The sequence below is a fragment of the Ambystoma mexicanum genome, chromosome 7q (genome assembly GCF_040938575.1).
Source record: "Ambystoma mexicanum isolate Mex_15411 chromosome 7q, UKY_AmexF1_1, whole genome shotgun sequence".
NCBI classification, from domain to species: Eukaryota; Metazoa; Chordata; class Amphibia; order Caudata; family Ambystomatidae; genus Ambystoma; species Ambystoma mexicanum.
In genome coordinates, this window is record NC_090941.1 from 642,811,476 (window position 1) to 642,831,560 (window position 20,085).

The following is a 20,085-nucleotide window of genomic DNA, read 5'->3' on the forward strand; positions in this document are numbered from 1 at the left end:
CCTTAAATGGATCAAGAGACTTGATAGAAGATGCCTCCTTTTACATCGAAGAGGCAGCTAATATTTCATTACCTAAACCAACGGAGGACAATGTGCGACCTCAATTAAGTCAGAAAGCAATAAGGACTATAGAAAGAGAGAAAAGCGATGACGAGATATCGCATTCGGGTCACGATGAAGAAGAGACCACTGAAAATCCAAGATTTCTAACAATGGACGAAAAAAGAAAACTAATAAACAAGGCAATGGCTCTGAAAAAGGAGATAGTATCGAAGACTGAGCCCTCCAGAAAGAACATCAAATTATGGAATCCAAAGCAACCCAGTACAAGTCAGCGTGATGTCCATGAAAGGAGACACACAAAAAACTTAGAAAAAGAAGAAACTGGCAATTCGTCTTACAAGGTATTCATAGAAAACCTGATCAGAGAAAACGAACTAGATGCCTCAAGAAGCAGAGAGGAAAAAATAAGAAATAGAAAAGACAACTTGAAGAGAGAAGTAGACCTTCAAAAAGATTGGCAATGGCTGGCAAGTTCCTTAGCGACAGAAATAACCGACCAATAGCAAAAAAAAAAAAAAGGTTTCAACGGATGAGGAATAATGATCTTGTGGAATACAAGGGGGTTCAAACACCTGATGAACAAAGAAAACCCCCTATTAAACATCGCAACAATAATTTGTCTACAAAAGACCTGGATAAGTGAACTCCCCGCAAGCAGAAATTTTGACATATCTATGAATCCTGCGAAAAGAGGAAGCGAAGGGAGGCCATCAGCGGGGTTATTAACCCTAATAAGAAAAGGGAGCAGATGGAGGTTAACTGATAAAGGCAACTTGACAGATTTCTTACAATGGTCAATACAAGAAAACAACAGTGTTAATAATCAGGAGGAAACCTTGACCATTATGGTGCTAAATGTTTACTCGAATCCAGCAGACATAACAACTGATCAGTTTGCGTTAATTAGATTACAGTGGATATTTTTGGTGTGATTTGGGTTATTTGTTGTTGCTGGTTTAGATTTTTGGATGTTCCGTTGGGGTGCTTTTATGTTGAGTATCGTTGGTTGAGGTTCTGTGAGGGAGGCTTTGTCGTTGAATTGGTCTGTGAGATTGATGATTGGGTTGCTGACTTATATTGCTTCGTCATCTCTTGTCATTTGTTATGGGTGTCGATAGTGCCCGTCTGTTCTCATGATGTAGGAAGTAAAGGGGTTGGCGTCCTCCAATTCTCTTTTTGGGTCCACTCTTCTTTTATTCCATTGTTTGGATATTTTTTATTTATCTGCATGAAAATGTCAGTGTCGTCGATGTATCTAGGTTCTTTGGTTGTTGCGAGGTACGGTGCAAGGTATAAGGATTTTTCTCTTATGATGTTTGTTCTGTTGATAGTATTGTTTGGCGGATTGTGTTCTGTATTGAAAGCGTCTTCTACTCGGGGAGGTTGAACTTGTGCATCCGTATTATTTGTTTTGTGTTCCTTTCTCTTTGTCAGCGTCCAATTCTGTTTCGGGGCATTTTGGGTGCTAGGATGTGGGAGTTGATCTGGGGTTGGGTTTATAGGGGCAGTTGTCCAACTTGTTGTTCCTTGTGCCAAGCTACTGTTGATTTTAATCCTCTTAGGTTGTTGCGTCTGGAAGTTTCCAAGGATGTGTCTTTGTTCATTTGGTTGGTTAGGGGTATTCCTTTTCCAATGGGAGGGATGTCCTGGGGAGTGATGTACGTGGGAGGGTGGCACGGCTGATTCTGAGCTATGGGTGCAGTGGATTGGTTGGGATTATGGTGGGATTTACTGCCTTTGGTGGTCACTGTTGTTCATGGGCGTCAGGTTTTAGGATTCAATTATGGCAGGTACTGATAATGTCCAGAGGGGTGAGAAGCAAGAGGTGGGGAGTGTAGGTTTTGCAGGTAGTTTACAATGAGTTGTATTTTAGGGTGTAGGATATCGGAAGTCCGAAGGGATGTAGGTTTTGGCGGGAGCAAAACAATGATTGAGCAGCTTGGGTCTTGATCCTTGGACAGCATCAGGGGAGTCCAGGTTCTGCAAGGCAGGAAGTGGTCAGGATTGGGACACCTAGCTATCGGGGGAGGTTTAGCGCTCGCAGAAGGCAGGCAGTGATGAAATGTCCGGTTAGGGACACCTAGGTGACAGGGGAATTTTGTCAGGAGTGGTAGGTGGTACTTTATGCTCAATTAGCACATCTAGATATCGGGAGGAAGGTGCAGGCCTGAGTGTCAGGCAGCAGTTGTGCACCTAGACTAGCAGTGAGAGAAGTTTCGACCTCACATTGTAGCAGGTTTAACGGTATAAGCTAATGGTGGGAACACCTAGAGTTGGCTCCTGTGCACAGAGACGGGGGATCTCAGGATTCACAATACAGTGCAGGCAATGGGAGTACACCTAGATATAGTTTGATGTAGGAGAACACACCCGGATGTGAGTTCTGCATGGTGGGTGAGACCTAGGTTCTGTAGTGCAGCATGGTAAGGGAGGGGACACCCAGACTTAAGAATCTTGTATTGAGGTGGAGGGGCCTAGGTTTTACTTTGTGGTTTGGTACAGGAGAACACAATGAGATGTGAGGTTCTTGTATATCTGGAGAGGGTCCAAATTTTCACTATTTGGTTTGGTATAGGAACACACTGAGATTTGGGAGGGTTGTGCAGTGGGATAGATCCTTGAGCTTTACTGTACAATTTGGCATGGGAACTGCTTGAATGGGATCCTTTATAGTGCGCGAGAGGCCTACGTTTTAGAATGCAGTATCTATGCAGTTTGAAATGCAGTTTCAGGTCCAGGGGAGCGCACCTAGAAGGGTCTTGTATAGTGGGAGAGAGGCCTGTGTTTCAGGATGCAGTTTCAATGCAATTTCAAATAGATTTTCAAGTGCAGTTTCAAATGAAGTTTCAATACAGTTTAGATTAAAGCGCTATATAGAAATAAATTATTATTATTAGTATTATTACAAATGATGACAGGGTTCGGAACCACTGCAAAAGTGGGCAATACAGCAGCATTGACTGTGCGCAGGTCCGGTACAAAATGATATAGTACTTAGGATGTTTTTTTTTTCGTTTGGGCTAGGTGTTAGGGCCTCCTATAAGCCGATACAATTGCCTGAGGATACAGACAGGGAGGAATGGCCTACAAGGAGGGACACAAAGCTTGAAGGGGTTGTTTGGTTATTTGCCCACCAATTTACTGCCCATTGCCATGCTAATCCCTATGGTCATTCCCACCCAGACCTGCCCTGCCCCACCCCACCCAAAACACCTCCTCATGGGAGCTCTTTCAGCTTGTTTTACTCAAGCCTTACCATCAAACTTTGTGCTTGAAGTACCTGCCAGTGTTTTTTCTAAGGGGTTCTCCAGAAGTTAAGGACTTATTGGAGCTGTAAATCTGCTTCTGGTGTAATAGAAATGTCTCAGCCACTCGATTTATAAGCACTATGCGTGTCCTTCACTGAAGTCCTGTTAAAAACAAGCACTATTAAAGCCTCCAGTTTTGACTTGTGTGCAAGTATTAGGCATTTGCCAGGCACTGCTATTATATGCCCCGGATCTTGCAAAAATTTGTTATGTTACAAGCATTTATTAAGCATGACTTACACCAGCTAGGACATCTTGCAGAGACAAGTTGGGCAAAGAAGAGAGAGAAAGGAGCTAGAAAAGGAGAATTTTCAGAGCCCGCTAGAATGCCAAATGATCAGGCATAGCTCGAAATGACAAATGAAGAGAGGTCCAGAGCCGTGAAGTAGCAACGAAAAAGGAGCGCCCACTGATGCAGAACCGTTTAAAAGCAAGGGACGGATGTACAGCAGGCTGCTGATGAACTGAGGCTGTGGGTAGGGATGTAGGGGCTGAATTTTGCCTGTAGATAGTCAGGCCAAGATTTATTAAAAGCCTGGTGAACAATAAACAGGCCCTTGAAATATATCTGCTTGGCTAACGGAAGCCACTGTTTCGAGGCATGGAGGGATGTGGCTGAGGTAAAACGAGTCTCTCAAGGCCAACATGGCTGCAGCTTTCTGCAGAAGGTAGCTGGGTGAGCCAGATAGACTGTGTTGCAGTGGTTCAAAGAGCTGGAAAAAAGGGCTGAGACCACTACCTGCATCTGCTACCATCAATGAGCAGTTAATACCACTACGGTAGTGCCTGGCAAGAGCCTTTCCCATGCCTACACAAAAGCCCAAACTGTTATCATTGCCAATGTTTGTTTATTGGAAGAATCTGGGTATTTCAGGGGCTACGAGTGGGCACAATAATTCCTTGCTCAAGCAGCGATTCAATAGCTGGCCAAATCTTTCCTCAGCTTGTTTGAAGATAGGGTACTGAGGCACGCATGGAAGGGTTTAAGCTGGGGTCAGAGTAATCTTTACAGGTTTGACGTTCAGTATGCATCCAACATCATTTGCTTATGTGGACCATAATTTGTGAGGATCTCATAACTATAATCTTTGTTGCAAAAATGGGGGGTCATTCCGGGTTTCTGGTTTCAAATTTGCCTCCTCCTGTAATTGTGATTAATCCAATGGAGTCATCACGTATACCCCGGTGGTGACCTCCTCCCAAGTGGCCAGAGGATGGCACCCGCTGACTGACCGTAGGGGTGGTGATAAAAGGGAGGATCACATGGGAGGAGACAATTACTGGTAGGCGTGGTGACTTCATTGGAGAAGACGCGGTATTCCCCCCCCTTCTCATGAGAACGACCGTCTAATACCTGAGTTCTTAAAGGCTTATTGTTAACTAACAGTTCCCCCTTGTACAGAAAGTCAAGACACCTTTTCTTTACGCTACTCTGGTCACGTCCCTACCTTTAACCCAAACACTCACAGTTCACATAAAATGCCTTTTATTTCTGATGTGCCTTTATGTGAAACCTCTAAGAAAAACCATCTCCGGGTTGGAAGTCTAATAACTTCCATGAACTCCCAACTGCCATAAACACCCAAGTGCACTGGGAAGAGGAAGATATCTGAGGAAAACCATTTAAGAGTTACAGGTTCAATGACATCTATGGACTCCATCTCCTATAATCATCAAGGTACTAAGACGAGGAGGAGGATGCAGGAATTTGTGCAAAGTGACAGGATCTCGGAGTACAACATGCAGGATAGTTGTTTTTCCAAGCCTTCATTGCGCATGGCATTTAAAGATGGCAACTGCACTATGTTGTTGAGGAGTAGAGGAGAGAACGTTAAACCCCAGGCTGGGGCTCATGAACGCAAAGGACACAGAAAGGTTTGCTGGAACATAGAAGGCTGCCGGAACAGAAGGCGAGAAGATGCGTGCAAGCAAGCATGGTCGTGGGGACATTGGGAGCTGCGTACAAGCTCCTGGATGTCAGACCACCCGCAAAGACAGCACTTCTCAATCCGGCCCAAAAAGATAAGCCGGCTTGTCACCACAGAGCCACGCAGGACGCTAGAAGAACGTCTGCACACTCCACAGTGGAAAGCGGGTGAAGAAGCCACACCGCATAGGCGCGAGCTATAGATATACCAAGCACCTCATGGTATATGCTATTTTGGTATAGGCAAAGAACTGAGAAACCCTTAAGAAGTCCTGGCAGACGAGTACACCAGGCAGCTGAAATTTTGTAAAGATTCCTGGCAGGTCAGTATGCCACGTGATCTATAAGCCCATAAAAGAAGTCCTGGCAGGCGATTAAAACCAGGCAAGTGAAATTGAAGAAAGATTCCTGGCAGTGGAGCATGCCAGGCAATCTGCAAAGTTGCAAGAAGTCTAAAGAAAGACTCTAGAACATTACTGTTGAAGTTATTTATATGCTTTAGATTTTGAACACTTTTGCCAACATCAAGTCAAAGACATTACCTTGCACCTGTTGTTTTATTTGTAGTCTGAGGGCCAGGATAGCGCGTGTTGGACACAAGGACGGGTTATCATTTGGTGACATCCTGACACAGACGTATCCTTAGTTTTGCTTTAGAATAGGGCTAGAATGGTATTTTCCCAGCCCATTTCTATTTTATAAATGCCTTTGTTTGAAACCATAAATACCTTGTGCCTGCCTATCATTCTTGACCCCACACATAATGCAGCCAATATTTCCAATTCCTGATGACCAGGAATGTCATGGAAGATACCTTCTGGGGCACAGTGGATTGAGCAACTCATGTTGCACAATAGTTCTAAACCTAACAAGTTTACAGGGGTACAAGCATTTAGTAGAAAAGCATGTTCTTCAGAAAAGGGACCTAAATTAACAGTCAGAGAATGGGGATCGGAATACCCCCAATTAGAACATACAACATGACATTCAGAAACTTCATTCTCATGGATTCCCTGTCTGTCCTAAGGTGCGTTTGATGGAACTGGTTCCAGAGGCATCGGAAGCACAGGAGAAGGGCTGTGGGCTTGCTGGCTCGTCCGCCCTGTGGCATCGGCCTATTCAGGCATTCAGTTTTCCAGTGACCAAATGCTTTACAATAATTGCATCATTCATTATACACATTCCTCGTTCGTTGTTGTTCTCATAACCAGACCTCTCCCTCTTCCCTTCCCCCTGAGTGGGTTGTAGCTGCTGTATCTGTAATGAGTTTTGCTTCCATATTTTCTTTCTGTCTTTTAGCTTTCTAATAAAAGTGGTGAGCAGCTAACAAGACAGTCAAATTCTTTTCTTCCCAACCAATTAAAAAAGATGTTAATCCTTCGACCACGTTCGGTTGCAGATCATTAAAAAAAAGATACTACGGCTTGTGGGACCTTAGTGGTATCATATGGGATTCCTGAATACTGATGAAAACACTGTTTTAGTCTTTCGAGAAAGCCTTTTGGACTTTCACCCTTCTCTTGTTTGGATGCATTGTTTTTGGCAGAATCGGTTTTCTTGGGGCAGATGTCTAGGACTTACTGTGCCAGTCTGTCGGTGAACTGTCAAATGTATCTGAGGCACCAGTTGATGTGTACCCGAGAATACTGGATAATTATCCATGGATGGTGTCTTGGAAGGATAGCTTTCAGGAGTGACTGGTGGGGCTTTAAGTGGGGTAAGAAATTGAGAGGGGCTCTAATTTGTGGGTGTGGCTTGCATGATGGGTGTGGCTTGGAAAGTACACAAACCATAGTAAGGTATGCAAACAAATATATAGCATTTAAGTACCTTACTATGGTTTGTGTACTTTTCAAGCCATGTTTTTTAAACATAGAAATATGTAAAATGTTTCTGAGTTTAAAAGAAATAGCTTGAAAATACAATTCAATCCATCTTTTATAAAGCTTTGACGAACAAAGCCCGAGGTGTCTTTGTCCTTCGGCAAAGCTTTATAAAAGATGGCTTGAAATGTGTACTTTCCAAGCCATCTTCTGTAAACATAATAATATGGCGCAGAGCCCACAGGTTCGCCGAGGGTCAAAGACGCCTCAGTGACCTGGGGAGGAGGTGGGGGAAACAAAAGGACAGTAACACCCTCTTGTGACCCCTTGTGCAAGGGGTCATAAGAGCCCCACGTTTTGGAGTCAGCCAGGGCCCAGCCCCGGCTGGCCCACCCCACTTAAACCACTGTTGGGTGGTGAGTGATTTTATTGGTGTTGGCTGGTTGTATGTGGGTGGTTTGCACAATGTTCAATCAGGGCTCGGAATTGCACTGCGCTCGTTCTGTTGCAGAGCAGGTTCATAGCAGCAATTCATATGTGCCCTTGCTGTTGATTGGGTGCCCAATTCAGAATAGCAGGGTTATGAGTCGAGGATATCCTCAGGTGATTTTTACAGCGGGAGCCCGTTGGAGGACTGGATTCAGACAGCTATAGCTGCTTTTGTCTGTGGGCACTAGGAAGTTAGCACATTCTCTCTTTACGGTTGTTACTTGCTCCTGCAGCTTCTCCTACTTGTACTTCAGCGCACAGGTTTTAGATTCTGACTGTCTCTTGGTTGTTCCGGAGTACCAGCCAGCTATCCCAGTTTTGCTGGTGCTCCTTGGTGCTTTTTGCGTCGAGCAAGCCTCACAAGGATATGATGTGATCCAAATCGAATGTGACTCGCTGGGGAAATGGTTTCACTGGAACGTCTTGGATATAATATTGCCATTTGTCCCGGAACTTGCATGTTTTGAGAGATTGTGTGTACACGAAGTGGGCTGGACTTCTTTTTGGAGGAAATGTCACTTCTCTAGACTGACTAGTACCCATTCTCGCAGGGGAACCTAAGGAATGGCTTATTGAGGAGTTTGTTGTGCCACTCTCCGCCAGAGCAAAGAGCTACTGTGCTCAGAGGCTGGTGGAGTTGATACAGTTCATGCTGACCGCTGTAGCTATTCAGAGTTTCTCATGAAGCCGCACAAGCTCTACCACCCCCCTGCACCTTTACTTTTCAGTGCTTTTTTTTCTCCAGTTAGCTGTGCTTCCTGCCAAATGCATTCCATCACAGTTCATTTTCCCCCAGAAAGCTTGCATCCAATATTTTCTTTTCACATCCATACCAGGGTCATACATTCAAGAACCTCTTTGATCTTTCTACTTTCATCATCATCAGTTATTGATTTCGTACTTTCTTAGTAATATCTTGGTAAATGCAGTGACCAGCCGCTACTTGATGTTTTCATCCAGACCAGATTGACATCAGAAACGAAGGGTACCTTCCCTTCTTGTTTCCAGACTATTTACCTGAGTTGACTATTCCTATACTGTTCCCAGAACCTGATATATTCAACTCATTACCAGAGACCACACTACAAAACAAGAATACCATAACACTTAGCTATGGGATTAACTGCGCTCCCCAACCAAAGCCTTGTCTGTTGTCCTTCTGGGCTAATTTGCGTACTGCCCAATCCTCGTTCACGCCTTCCAGCGATCCGTCACTTCAGACAAACTGACTTACCTTGGGCTTACTGAGATTCACATCCGGCGACCCCTAGGTTTTTATGAAGGGCAGCAAGATTCTGAGTCATGGCACTAGTTTGTCATACAAAAATTCACCAATCAGCAAAACTCTAATATCAAGGAAGGTTGGTTAGTGTCTTTAATGCCAGTCAGCAAAGCAGCATAGAGACATCCATAGGACACGTTGCCAGGAACAGCTTGATCCAAGTGTTCGGGCTGAACACGGTACAGCAACCCCCATTGCCTGACTTACATAGCTTTTATACATTCACATAGCATGGTCTCCTATGGAAGTGGCGTACCAATCAACCTTTGATGACAACCGTATGAAATGTGTCTGTTTATCTCCATCCTGTCTTACATAGATTTCATAATAAGGCACATAAACATCAACTACTTTCTCACGCCTGGGTGAGTGGACATAACAACATGGAACAGACATATTCAGATACATTCGTAGTGAGTCAGCAGATTCTAGTACAAACTACAGTTCTCAAAGTAACCACCAATGTTACTAATTCTGCACACTGAACTTGTCTTGCCAAGCAAGGACGTGCTCTACCTTTCACTTGCCTGAGCCAAAGTGAAAATACATAGGAAGTGGGCAATCTATGAAGCGGGCCCACATCTTGCAGCTTAGCTAAAGTACATTTGGGTAAAACATGCACACAATAACACAGGGTTAGGCTGGTTTGGGGCATTGCAACAAAATTCAATATGGTAAACACAAGTGAAGCTTAAGTTTTATAAGTAAGGCATAGAAGGTATTAAATGAATAGCAGCATATAAAACCCCAGCAGATTGTTACAGAGGCATCAGGGAAAGAGCAAGAAGTGGGATCTTATGATGTCTCATGAAAAAGTGCACAACACCCTGCAGGTTCAGCCGAGGGTTCACGTTTAGATCCCATGCAACATGCTGACCAGTGAAAAGGCAACCTACACAGCACAGTTTTGGCATGTCTCTACTGCACAGTATTGAGACATGCACTCGGACCAAGAGTTGGCAAGGAACCCTGAAGATAAAGTACAGAATTGTCATCTGGACAAGTCCTAGGTGAGTGTAGCCAACAAAGCAACATCTGCTCATCTTCGGGCACAAGGTTATTGTCTTTATGAAAGGCTATGTTCACACCACATGTATTATGGTCAGAGCCTTATTTGTACTCTCTCTTCTAGCTACCAGAATTCAGGTAGCTGGAATCATGATGAGTCCAGGACTTTCTCCATATATGGTCTCCCAATCAAGCCAATTTTGTCATTTGCGGTTGGTGACAGAACTCTCAAATGCTCAGAAATGCTCAGAAGACTGGTCCCTTATGAAACGATTTCACTACTTCATGATGGGCCCAAATAGAACGTTTTTCAAAGATGACATTGGGGAAGTAAAGCCACAATTGGGAAGGCCTTCCACCTTGAACTTGTATTGAAACATTGGGTACATGAAAAATGGTAGCTCTACCAGTGGTGACAATGTAACATGGCAGGTGGTACCCCACAGGCATAAGCCACTACATTGATCTATCCCTTGTAGTGTCATTACTTCCGAGGATCAAACCTGCCCAGCTCACAGTGACACTTTAGCCTCAACAGATATCATCAAGTCAGATGTGGATTTAGCCAAATTGATCGTAATATTTGACCAATTTCGGTCAGTACCATTCGATAAATTTTTCGAAATACGAAACATGGGACACGGTTGTCCCCCACTCCCTATGTTTGGTATTTTTGGATTTCAGGGGTCTGCGGGTGTCCCCTGCTTCCTCAATTTTGGATCCGGGCGATGGGTGGGGTGGAAGGAAGAAAAAGAAAAAGGGACCCTACAGCATCAGATCCGACCCGCATTAGAGTGACGGAACTGACGCTGTAGGGTACAGGAGAGGCAGCGGATGTTGAAAAGGTAAATACCGGAGTGGTGGGGGGTTTGTGGATGTACTGGTCATTTGGGGGTACATGGGTTTGGTTTGTTTGGCTGCTGTAAAAACGCATTTGCAGTGAAAATGACTACGGTCAATTCCGCCAATAATACTACCACGGTCAAACAACCCAAGTCCATCAGATGGAACTGAGGAAATCTCTCAGTTGGCAAAAGTCTTTCATGACAGATCAGATAATAAAGAATTACTGGAACAACCCATGCCAGATATCCTTGATGCAAGGTCCTGCCAAATGCTGAACAAAAACCTGTTTGTTTCAATCTGCTGGTAGAATCAGTGGTGGTTTCTGCCTTTTGGGGCACAAGGGAATCCCCTCAACCGCTTTTGATTGGGCATCAGGACAGCAGCTCTAATCTGCTGGTAGAATCAGTGGTGGTTTCTGCCTTTTGGGGCACAAGGGAATCCCCTCAACCACTTTTAATTGGGCATCAGGACAGCAGCTCTAAGTTCCCTCAGCAAAAGATGTACAGAACCTGGGACTCCATGGGTAAAACAGTCTACACAAACAGCGCCCTACATCTGTGACATGCCAATGCACATGCAATTTTAGTGCCCTGTAACAATAAATTGTGGAAGTAAACAGTGTATTTTCGCACCAGGCCTTAATGGAAACTGCAAATCAATATTCTTGGCTTGCCTAAGAGAAGCTGACGAAGACATGCTAGAGTCGGCACATGTGGCGCACATTGGTTGCAGGGGCAAGTGGCTTTACACATCTCTTTAATAAATGTGTAAAGCAATTTCTTTGCACTACAATTCTTTCTGGAAGGTGCGCTCTAATAGTGAATGCCTAAGCATAAATAAATGCCATAACAAGTAGGGAGAAAGTTGCTGTGAACTATGTTTAGATTCAGTGGGGTCTTAATGTATACACTAACTGAGCTATGCATCTGATTATTACTCTCTACAGTTTGTCATCCTGCCTTTAGAAATGTGGTTGGCACCAACATACTGTGTGACTTAATTTTCTACTTGCGCATGAACACTTCAGTTACTTACACTATTCTCTTTTTCTAGGTTCTCTGTACTGCTTTTGATCCTACGTTGGGAGGAAGACATTTTGATGAAAAGATAATGGAATATTTTTGCTCCGAATTCAAATCCAAATATAAACTAGAAGTGAAATCCAAAATACGTGCTCTCCTTCGGTTGAATCAAGAGTGTGAGAAACTGAAAAAATTGATGAGCAGTAACAGTATGGACATTCCCATCAATATCGAATGCTTCATGAATGACCTTGATGTCTCCGGCAAGATGAATAGGTGAGTATCAAATTGTTCCTTTTTAGAATAGTAGCCAACTCTTTTCACAGTTCTTTGTCTATTCTTTACATTATAAAAATGTTTGAGCTTTTTTTGCGGAGTTTGAATCTGTTTCGCTTTAAAAAGCTCTTCTGATATGTTGAATAAGTGTTTTACCATGGTACTGTTCACCGCTAACTGTAGAGGAATGTAACCTGTATTTTGTGTTTTTTTTATAGTTTGTATATTTCTGCAGAGTATATCTTGGGGGTCCCTAATGATTAGCTTCCTCTGATTTTCATATTGTGGGAACACTGTCACCAACCATTATGTACAGGCCCAGGAATAGAATAGGTCATATAAAGCTAACTGCACACCCCTCCTGTGGGGCTCATGCCCTACCACTCAAGTACCTGAAAGTATATGAATTTTTTTAAAGGAGCAGTATTTCCTAAAGTCTTCATCACATGGCATATCAAGAAATATGTACATTGAATGTTGCCACTTTTGAAAGGATGTGATTGTGTAGCTAATATGCAGCTTGATGAAGCTGATTGTGATCAATGAGACCTACACACCAACATGCCCATTTAAAGGGGCTTTAGTTGGAAATATTAAAAGTAACTTGGTTCAATCCAAACAGTAGGATAACTTTGCCTCTAGTTTAAGAAAATGGGAAGTAAATAACAGGATGGCTTCTCCTTGGAATGAATATAAGTAGGCCATGTCAGTATTCTAAAATCAACATCCCAGAGCCCACTGCCCAGAGCATCACTGGGGGTGATGCTCAGTCTGAGAACACTTATTTCCACACATTTTTGTTCACTTCTGTGGCTCTGGGATGTTTGTAGTTTATGGGTTGCAGTGTGGTACACATATGGTGTGACCACTGGAATGAGGTTGAGAATCTTTAGTCCCTTGGTGGTGGGTGGCTGGCGGACTGCCAAGTTTTTGGCAGAAGAGCTTGTGTCTCATTTAGAGAGACCTTCCTACTCTGACCCATGGGTGCCCTGACTACCCCCAACTCCATGACTGTTCTTGTGCCTCTGTAACGGTCTTGTTCTTTTGGGATATCCCTGGCCTTTTAATACTCAGTTGCTCTTAACTCCTATTGCTAGGCCGTAAAGACCCCTCATATGGAAACTAAGGCACAATCACCATATGGTAGTGACACGACGGACACGAGGTTCGTTTTTCCAAACAAGTCTGGTTTATTTCAAAGTATTCTCAATCGGCCGACTGGGTTCTAATGTCTCGCAACGTGTGTAACCAGTAACACTCAAGCAGCAATATTTATACATGACATGCAATCTTTAAGAAGGCAATTCAGACCGCCCATAATGTATCTTTTATGCTAGGGTTCGATGATTGGCAATCATGACAATTATGACACATTATGACAAGTCCTTATTCAGTCTAAATATACTTATTCTAGCAACAGTGGCAGAGACAGTTCTTTGTTATGGAGAACATAGAGAATTTAGTACAGGAAGGCTATCATGTTCGTAGGAGAGACATTCCTTAACAAGTTATCTGTGTGTTTCTATTCATGTACCAGAGGTCAGACAGTTCTGAGGCAGAAAATACCATTCTCCGCGAAGTAGTACTGCTAGAAAGAATATAATTCATGTTTTAACAGCCTATTGCTACAGAGTTTGCGAGACAGGCCGGTACCTAGGCTGCTGATTATATGCAGTTTCTGCTTGCCTCCAAGGACGTTGTGAGGGAGGAAAACAATGTATTTCTGTATCGTCTAACATTCCTGTCTGTGTTAATCTTTCAGCTTTCAGGCTGTGGCTTCGTGCCGTGCATGAGCTTGAAGTATAGAATACATTTTGCAAAGCGGTTTTACAGAAAAGAAAAAGGCAGATGGCGGATATTTCACAAAATGGACACCCTCTGGTTATTCTCGATACATTGCTGATTCCGTGCTGGCGATGTATCGTACATGATGTGATTGATTTCTGGCCAACATAATATACATATTTTACATACTATAGGGTTGTTTCTGGACTAACAAACCCTCCTTCTGGCCGTAAGCCAAGAGCATCATCCATACATTGCCTCTTCATCTGACCTTGTGTCTGATTCTGAACTACCCATACTACTATAATCGTCATCAGAAATATTGATTGCCAATTAATACTTTGATCGTTTCATTTTCGTGTTGTGCAACTGTATTTACTACGTGTGGATGTTTCAATTCTATAGCGTGAGCACGTTCATTTGCAACCTGGGAGCAGAGGATTGGTAGTCATAATATGCAACAACAGCAGAACATAAGGATTCCAAGTATTGTGATCAATATTGCAATTAGTTTCCATCCCCATGATCGCAACAACTCCCAAAACCATAAACCTATATTCAAATTCCAGCTACCTGTGCGGACCTGAATGTCAGAACTTAGGACATGCTATTTCTTAATTGCTTCAAATATCGTGGGGGAGGAGTCGTTTACAAATACGCAGCACGCTGACCCCACGATTTTGCACACACCTCCACGATCAGCCAAATGTATATCAAGGACCATTGTATTCTGAAGTGTCAGTAATCTAATTGTTTTCTCTTCTAGTGTCATATTATAGAGTATATCTGTAGTTTCATTTATTGTTTTTTCTAACACCCTGTAGAAAATTCCTTGTCCCCAAAATGGTATAAACGATTTTGCTATATCGCCTGCAAACAGTCCTGCAGTATCATCTCACCGAGGCCTTGATCTGGATAGTTTTGATATTTCGGAAGTTTTGGAGAGAAATACACCAGGGAAAAGTATACCCAAATAACACGTCCCTTCCCAATTCCTAGGTAACCATGGATAGGCCTTGTCTCCACATATAAAATAAACAGAACCTCATATATATAATGGGTCCCCTTTTTTAGTACTGCAGTATTCATGCATCTAGTAAATGTACCCACGGGATAGGAGCCCTTTTTCCGCAAACAAAATGGGACAGAACGTGGACTGTAAGTAATAGTATAGGAGGGAGGCACAACATCTTTATTCCCTACTGGAGTCATGTTGAAAGTAATTACCGATTTGTGAGGCCCAAAAAGTGTATCTATTTGTTTCGTTGTTACCATGTTCGTTTTACCTGCACCTCTAAATGTGGAACAACCCACTGGTTCCAACACCACCCTTTCAAATTCATATATGTTTGTTCCATCCAACTGACCAGTATTACTGTTGTTTCGTAAAATAGTGCTCTTAATGATGCATAACATGCAGTATTAAGTGGTTAAGGTTGTACATACCAACCCATTCCGTTCCCAACATGTTGGGGTAAATGGGAACAAACCCAACAGTTTGATTTATTCAAGATAGCATGTGTTGTATTCAGAATGAATAGCAGAGTATTATTATCGTAACCTTCTCTATGTTTTACTTCCTGTGAGGGGAAAGTGTAAGAAAGCACATGTACTGGGCTGCTCGTAGTAGGAGTACTGGTAGTAGGCAAAAGGCAATTCAAAGGATGTATAGTTTCCAGATACCAGAATATGAGGACCAGTGTAATCAGAATGCAAAGAGGTATCATAATTATCAACATAATTTTTCCAACAATGTCTTCCTAGGAACAGACTTAGTCTCTATTTCCATGATATCATCAGCGCTGGTGCAGGCGGGTGCAGGAGTAAGTGTATACATTGTCTGTAGTGCTTATCTCCGGGAAAGGTTTTCAATGTTCGTTGTGGAAAGGTTTTCCACAGCAACGCACGTTAACAGCAAAGCGGCCAAGTAACAGCAAAGCGTTCAGGCTAGCCTGCTTGATAAATAATAGCAAGCCAGTGTAATTTCACACGGACCTCCAAATGGCAGGAGCAAGCATCAATTGTGTCAGTACCATATAACTCCCCGCTTGTCCGCACCGGCTCGCACTGGTCCTTCACGTTTCAAAGGTAGCATTGGGAAACCGCATTCCAGAGATTTCAATTCAATGTAGATTGACACAGCTCATACGCTCCATTTCCCTAGGACTCTGTTTCCCTCTTCATCCATGTTGGGAACAGAGGCAAAAACGAACACGTAGATCACTTTCGATTTTGAGAACGTAGATTGTACGGCGTGTTCAATGAACAATGCACTCTCGTCTCCAGTTGCAGGATCGGTGCCAGGTTGCGATGCAGTGAGTAATGATAAGGCAGCAGTCAGACAGGGCAGAATCACCTTTGGCTTTTCTGTTTTTATTGCAATCTCCCCAGGCCCTTTCTCAGCCTTAGGAAGTACTTCTGGCAGAGTGCTAGCGATCGTATCTTTGTGATCAAGTGCAGCTGTATTTCTTTCGACGTCAGGATCAGACAGCTCTTTCAAAGGGAATGGAATTCTTTTTGTGTGCGTTGCGTGTATCGATGACTTACTGTCATCCACTCGGACTGCAGTCTCTGTAGCTAGGAGCACCTGCTAGGGCCCCTTCCATCGCGGGGCAAGTGAAGACTTTCTCTCAAAGTTCTTAACTAATATCCAGTCGCCAGGCTGCAGACAATGTCCTGGGCCGGTATATCTGACAGGAAGAGCCTCCTGCACCTGCTGATGAATTAAACGCAAGTTTTGAGTTAACTGTTTACAGTAGTCAATAAGCAAAGGATATTCTTTATCCCTAAGACATTTTGGCTGTGGAGCATTCCAAACATTTGCTGGTCTCCCCATGATAATTTCATAGGCATGAAATTCATAGCCTCTGGCCATCTCAAATGACTCCCCTGGCATATTTTGCTCATTTTATTCTTCAAAATACTGTTCTGGCGTTCCACCAAGCCGGCACTCATCGGGTGTCTGGCTGAATGGAATCTCTTGTCAATTTGGAGACCTGCACAAATTTGTAATATCACGGCTGCAATAAAATGCGGGCTGTTATCTGACCATATGACAGGGGGCAGGCCAAAACAGGAAAAGTACTCTTTTAGCATAACTTTAGCTGTGGACATGGCTGTACAGTGTTTTAGGGGATATGCCTCTACCCATTTGCTAAATGCACAGACCACTACGAGGACATACTTGTAGTTTTGGCATCTTTCCATTTCTATGAAATCAAAATGCATGACTTCAAATGGCATAGAGGGAGGGCCAAAACTTCCTGTTGGTGTTGCTGTCCCTTTTCCAATGTTATGTTGTAAACAAGTCATACAGTTTTGGACCAATCTGTCAGCACTTATTCTGATATTGGGATTCTGCCATACCGTATCTAAATGCTGAATCATTTTTCTGGCACTTATGTGTGTAGGACTGTGGGCCATAGTGACCATCGCCAGTACATAGGCATTTGGCAACATCCTTTTTTTGTTCTTTTTGTCCACCCAACAACCTTCAAAGGCCAATTCTGCTGGACCCTCAGACCATGCTTTTATTTCATCTGCGGTAGCTTCTGCTTGCATTTCTTTAACTGTGGCAATCCCATTTTCTATCATACAGGGTGCCTCTTTCATTGTTTCAACAAACATTTTTTAGTGTAAATCAGTAGCAGTTTGTTTCACAATTTTGTCTGCAAATGCGTTTCCCTTTCCAACGTTACATGTTATTTTTTTATGCGCTTCGCATTTCATTATTGCTAATCTTTTGGGAAATACAAGTGCAGACAGCAGTCTCACTATCAAAGTGCCATGTTGGATTTTAGTTCCATGTGATGTCAGGAAACCCCTTTCAGCCCATAATCGACCAAAATTGTGTACCACCCCAAAGGCCTACTGACTATCAGTATATATATTTACATTCAGGTTTGCAGAGATTTCACATTCTCTGGTTAATGCTTCTATCTCTGCGGCTTGTGCTGAATTTTATGGGATTCTTTTGCTTTCTACAATGCCTTTCAGTGTAGTTATGGCATATATAGCAGTTGATGTACCATCAGGCAATTTAAAACAAGAACCGTCACAGAACAGTTCTCCATCTGGCTCTTTCTGTGGGATATCAGTTAGATCAACTCTTCCTTTTGTCTCCTGCTCAGTAACTATTATTCAATCATGGGGGAATTCCTTCTCAACCCCTTTCTCATTGGGAGGAGGCATTAACTCGGCCAGATTTAAAGCGCAACACCACGAAAATTTGAATATGCGGAGCAAAAAGGCCAATTTCGTACCTAGTTAATCTGGCTGATGTAAGGTGTTGCATCTGCGTTGTATTTAAAAGAACGTCCACTGCATGGGGCAATATAAGGGTTAAAGCGTGACCTAAAACCATACCCTCGGTTTGTTTTACTGATGCGGCAGCTGAAGCAATAGCTCGCAAGCAGCACGGCAAAGCGCATGCAACAGGATCCAACGTGGAAGAGAAGTAGCCGCATGGACTATTTCTCCCTCCTTGTTCCTGAGTCAAAACAGCCAAAGCACATCCATCATTCTCATGCACAAATAACTTAAAACACTTGTCATAATTTGGTGTGCCCAAAACTGGAGCTGAACATAATGCAGCTTTGAGCAGGTCAAATGCTTCTTGACATTCCATGCTCCATGGCAAAGGTAAGATAACTTCTTTCCTTGTCAAGGCCACTAATGGTTTTACAATCAACGAAAAATTGGTGATCCACTGCCTACAATACGAAGCTATGCCAATTAAAGCCCTGACTTCTTTCTGCATATTGGTTATAGGTATACCAGAGATGCTTTCAATCCTTTCTGGTGTCAATCTTCTTCCCTCCTTCAAAAGGAGGTAGCCTAAATAGGATACTTCCTTTCGACAATACTGGAATTATTTTAGTGAAGGCTATCTGGATGTACTGGAATGCTGAAAAATGCATTCTTCAAATCTACAACACTAAAGTTCGATGCAGACGCTGGGATCATAGTCAAAGTTGTAGTCACATCCGGGACTAACGGGAATTGTGGATCAACAACTTTATTCACTCCGCGCAGATCAATTATGAAATGATACGGTATATCATTACCTCCTTTCTTGTAAACTGGTAGAATCAGACTATTGCAAGTGCTACCAGGAACTTCTTCAATTACGTTTCTTTTAATCAAATCCGACACAATGCATTTCAATGCTCTCTCCCCTTCACCCGAATTTTTACTGGCTCTACTTTTAAACAACCAACATCATTATCGTTAACCGCCCATATACAAGTTGGTACTTTACTCAATTCGGTCGGTAATGGTTTGGATAAAAATTGTGACACAGGAGTCTTTTGTGCTGATATTGTCAAATACACTCCATCAGGAGAGCAACACATTTTTGCCGCAATTTCACGTCAAAAGAAATGGGCAAGACTCAGTAAATGGACCTAGTGTTATAGGAACTGATTGTGACACTGGACTAATTACTGGTGTACCTTAGAACCCTACTGAGACATTGTCATGCCCTGACAGTGGTATATCTGGAACCTGCTGATGGGCAATCTAACATTTCTGTGCACCTGTGTCCACTAGAAAAATGTGCTCCCTATTCCCAACCTTCATTTCTACCTAGGGCCCTTTCTGGTTTACAGCTATAGATACTGGTTCCAACCCCTGTCCTGGGCTGTCCTAGTAAAACAACACCTCATCTGATGTATAGTCGCCAGTGTAATATGCATTGGCCTGATTGTCAAAAATGTTTCCGTCACTCGTGTTGTTTCCCTGATGTTGATTCTGATTCTGTTTCTGATTCCCCTGGTTATTCTGAAATTGTGGTGCTCTCTGGTTTCTATTCTGTCCTTGTGTTCCCGGGCGGCCTCTATTCTGTCTTCTTGGGAAATTTCCATTTCGATTCTGTATCTGCAGGAACTGTGCTCGCCAATGGCCTTCTTGTCTACAATAGGCACATTGATTAATTCTATTGGGCCACCTTGCATGTTGGAAAATTGGGCTCTGGATTGTGCATTCCCGCCAACTCTATTATTGTTTGCTACTTGCTGCATTAATACTCTAGTTTTCAAACTCCCTTTGTCCCTTATTTCTTTGTCCTTCTCTGCATTTACTCTATTCTCATAGTATTGGGCATTGTGTAATATTCACTTTGTGTTTTTGCTTGCCATGCACTTTCAGATGTCATTATTAAATTTTGAATTTTCGGTAACAACCCTCGCACAAACTTATCAACAAACAATCTTTTCCCGGGTTCAGTACTTAAATCTTGACCACTAAAGTCTGCAAA

At 43.0% G+C, this 20,085-nt stretch overlaps 1 protein-coding gene across 1 annotated transcript in view; it reads left to right on the forward strand.

Moving 5' to 3' along the window:
• Positions 1-20,085, forward strand: part of HSPH1 (heat shock protein family H (Hsp110) member 1) — a 2,244,846-nt gene that overhangs the window by 954,865 nt on the left and 1,269,896 nt on the right. The window contains exon 7 of the mRNA XM_069639955.1: positions 11,800-12,044. Coding sequence (XP_069496056.1) covers positions 11,800-12,044 — 245 coding nt within the window. The remainder of the gene's footprint in view (positions 1-11,799; positions 12,045-20,085) is intronic.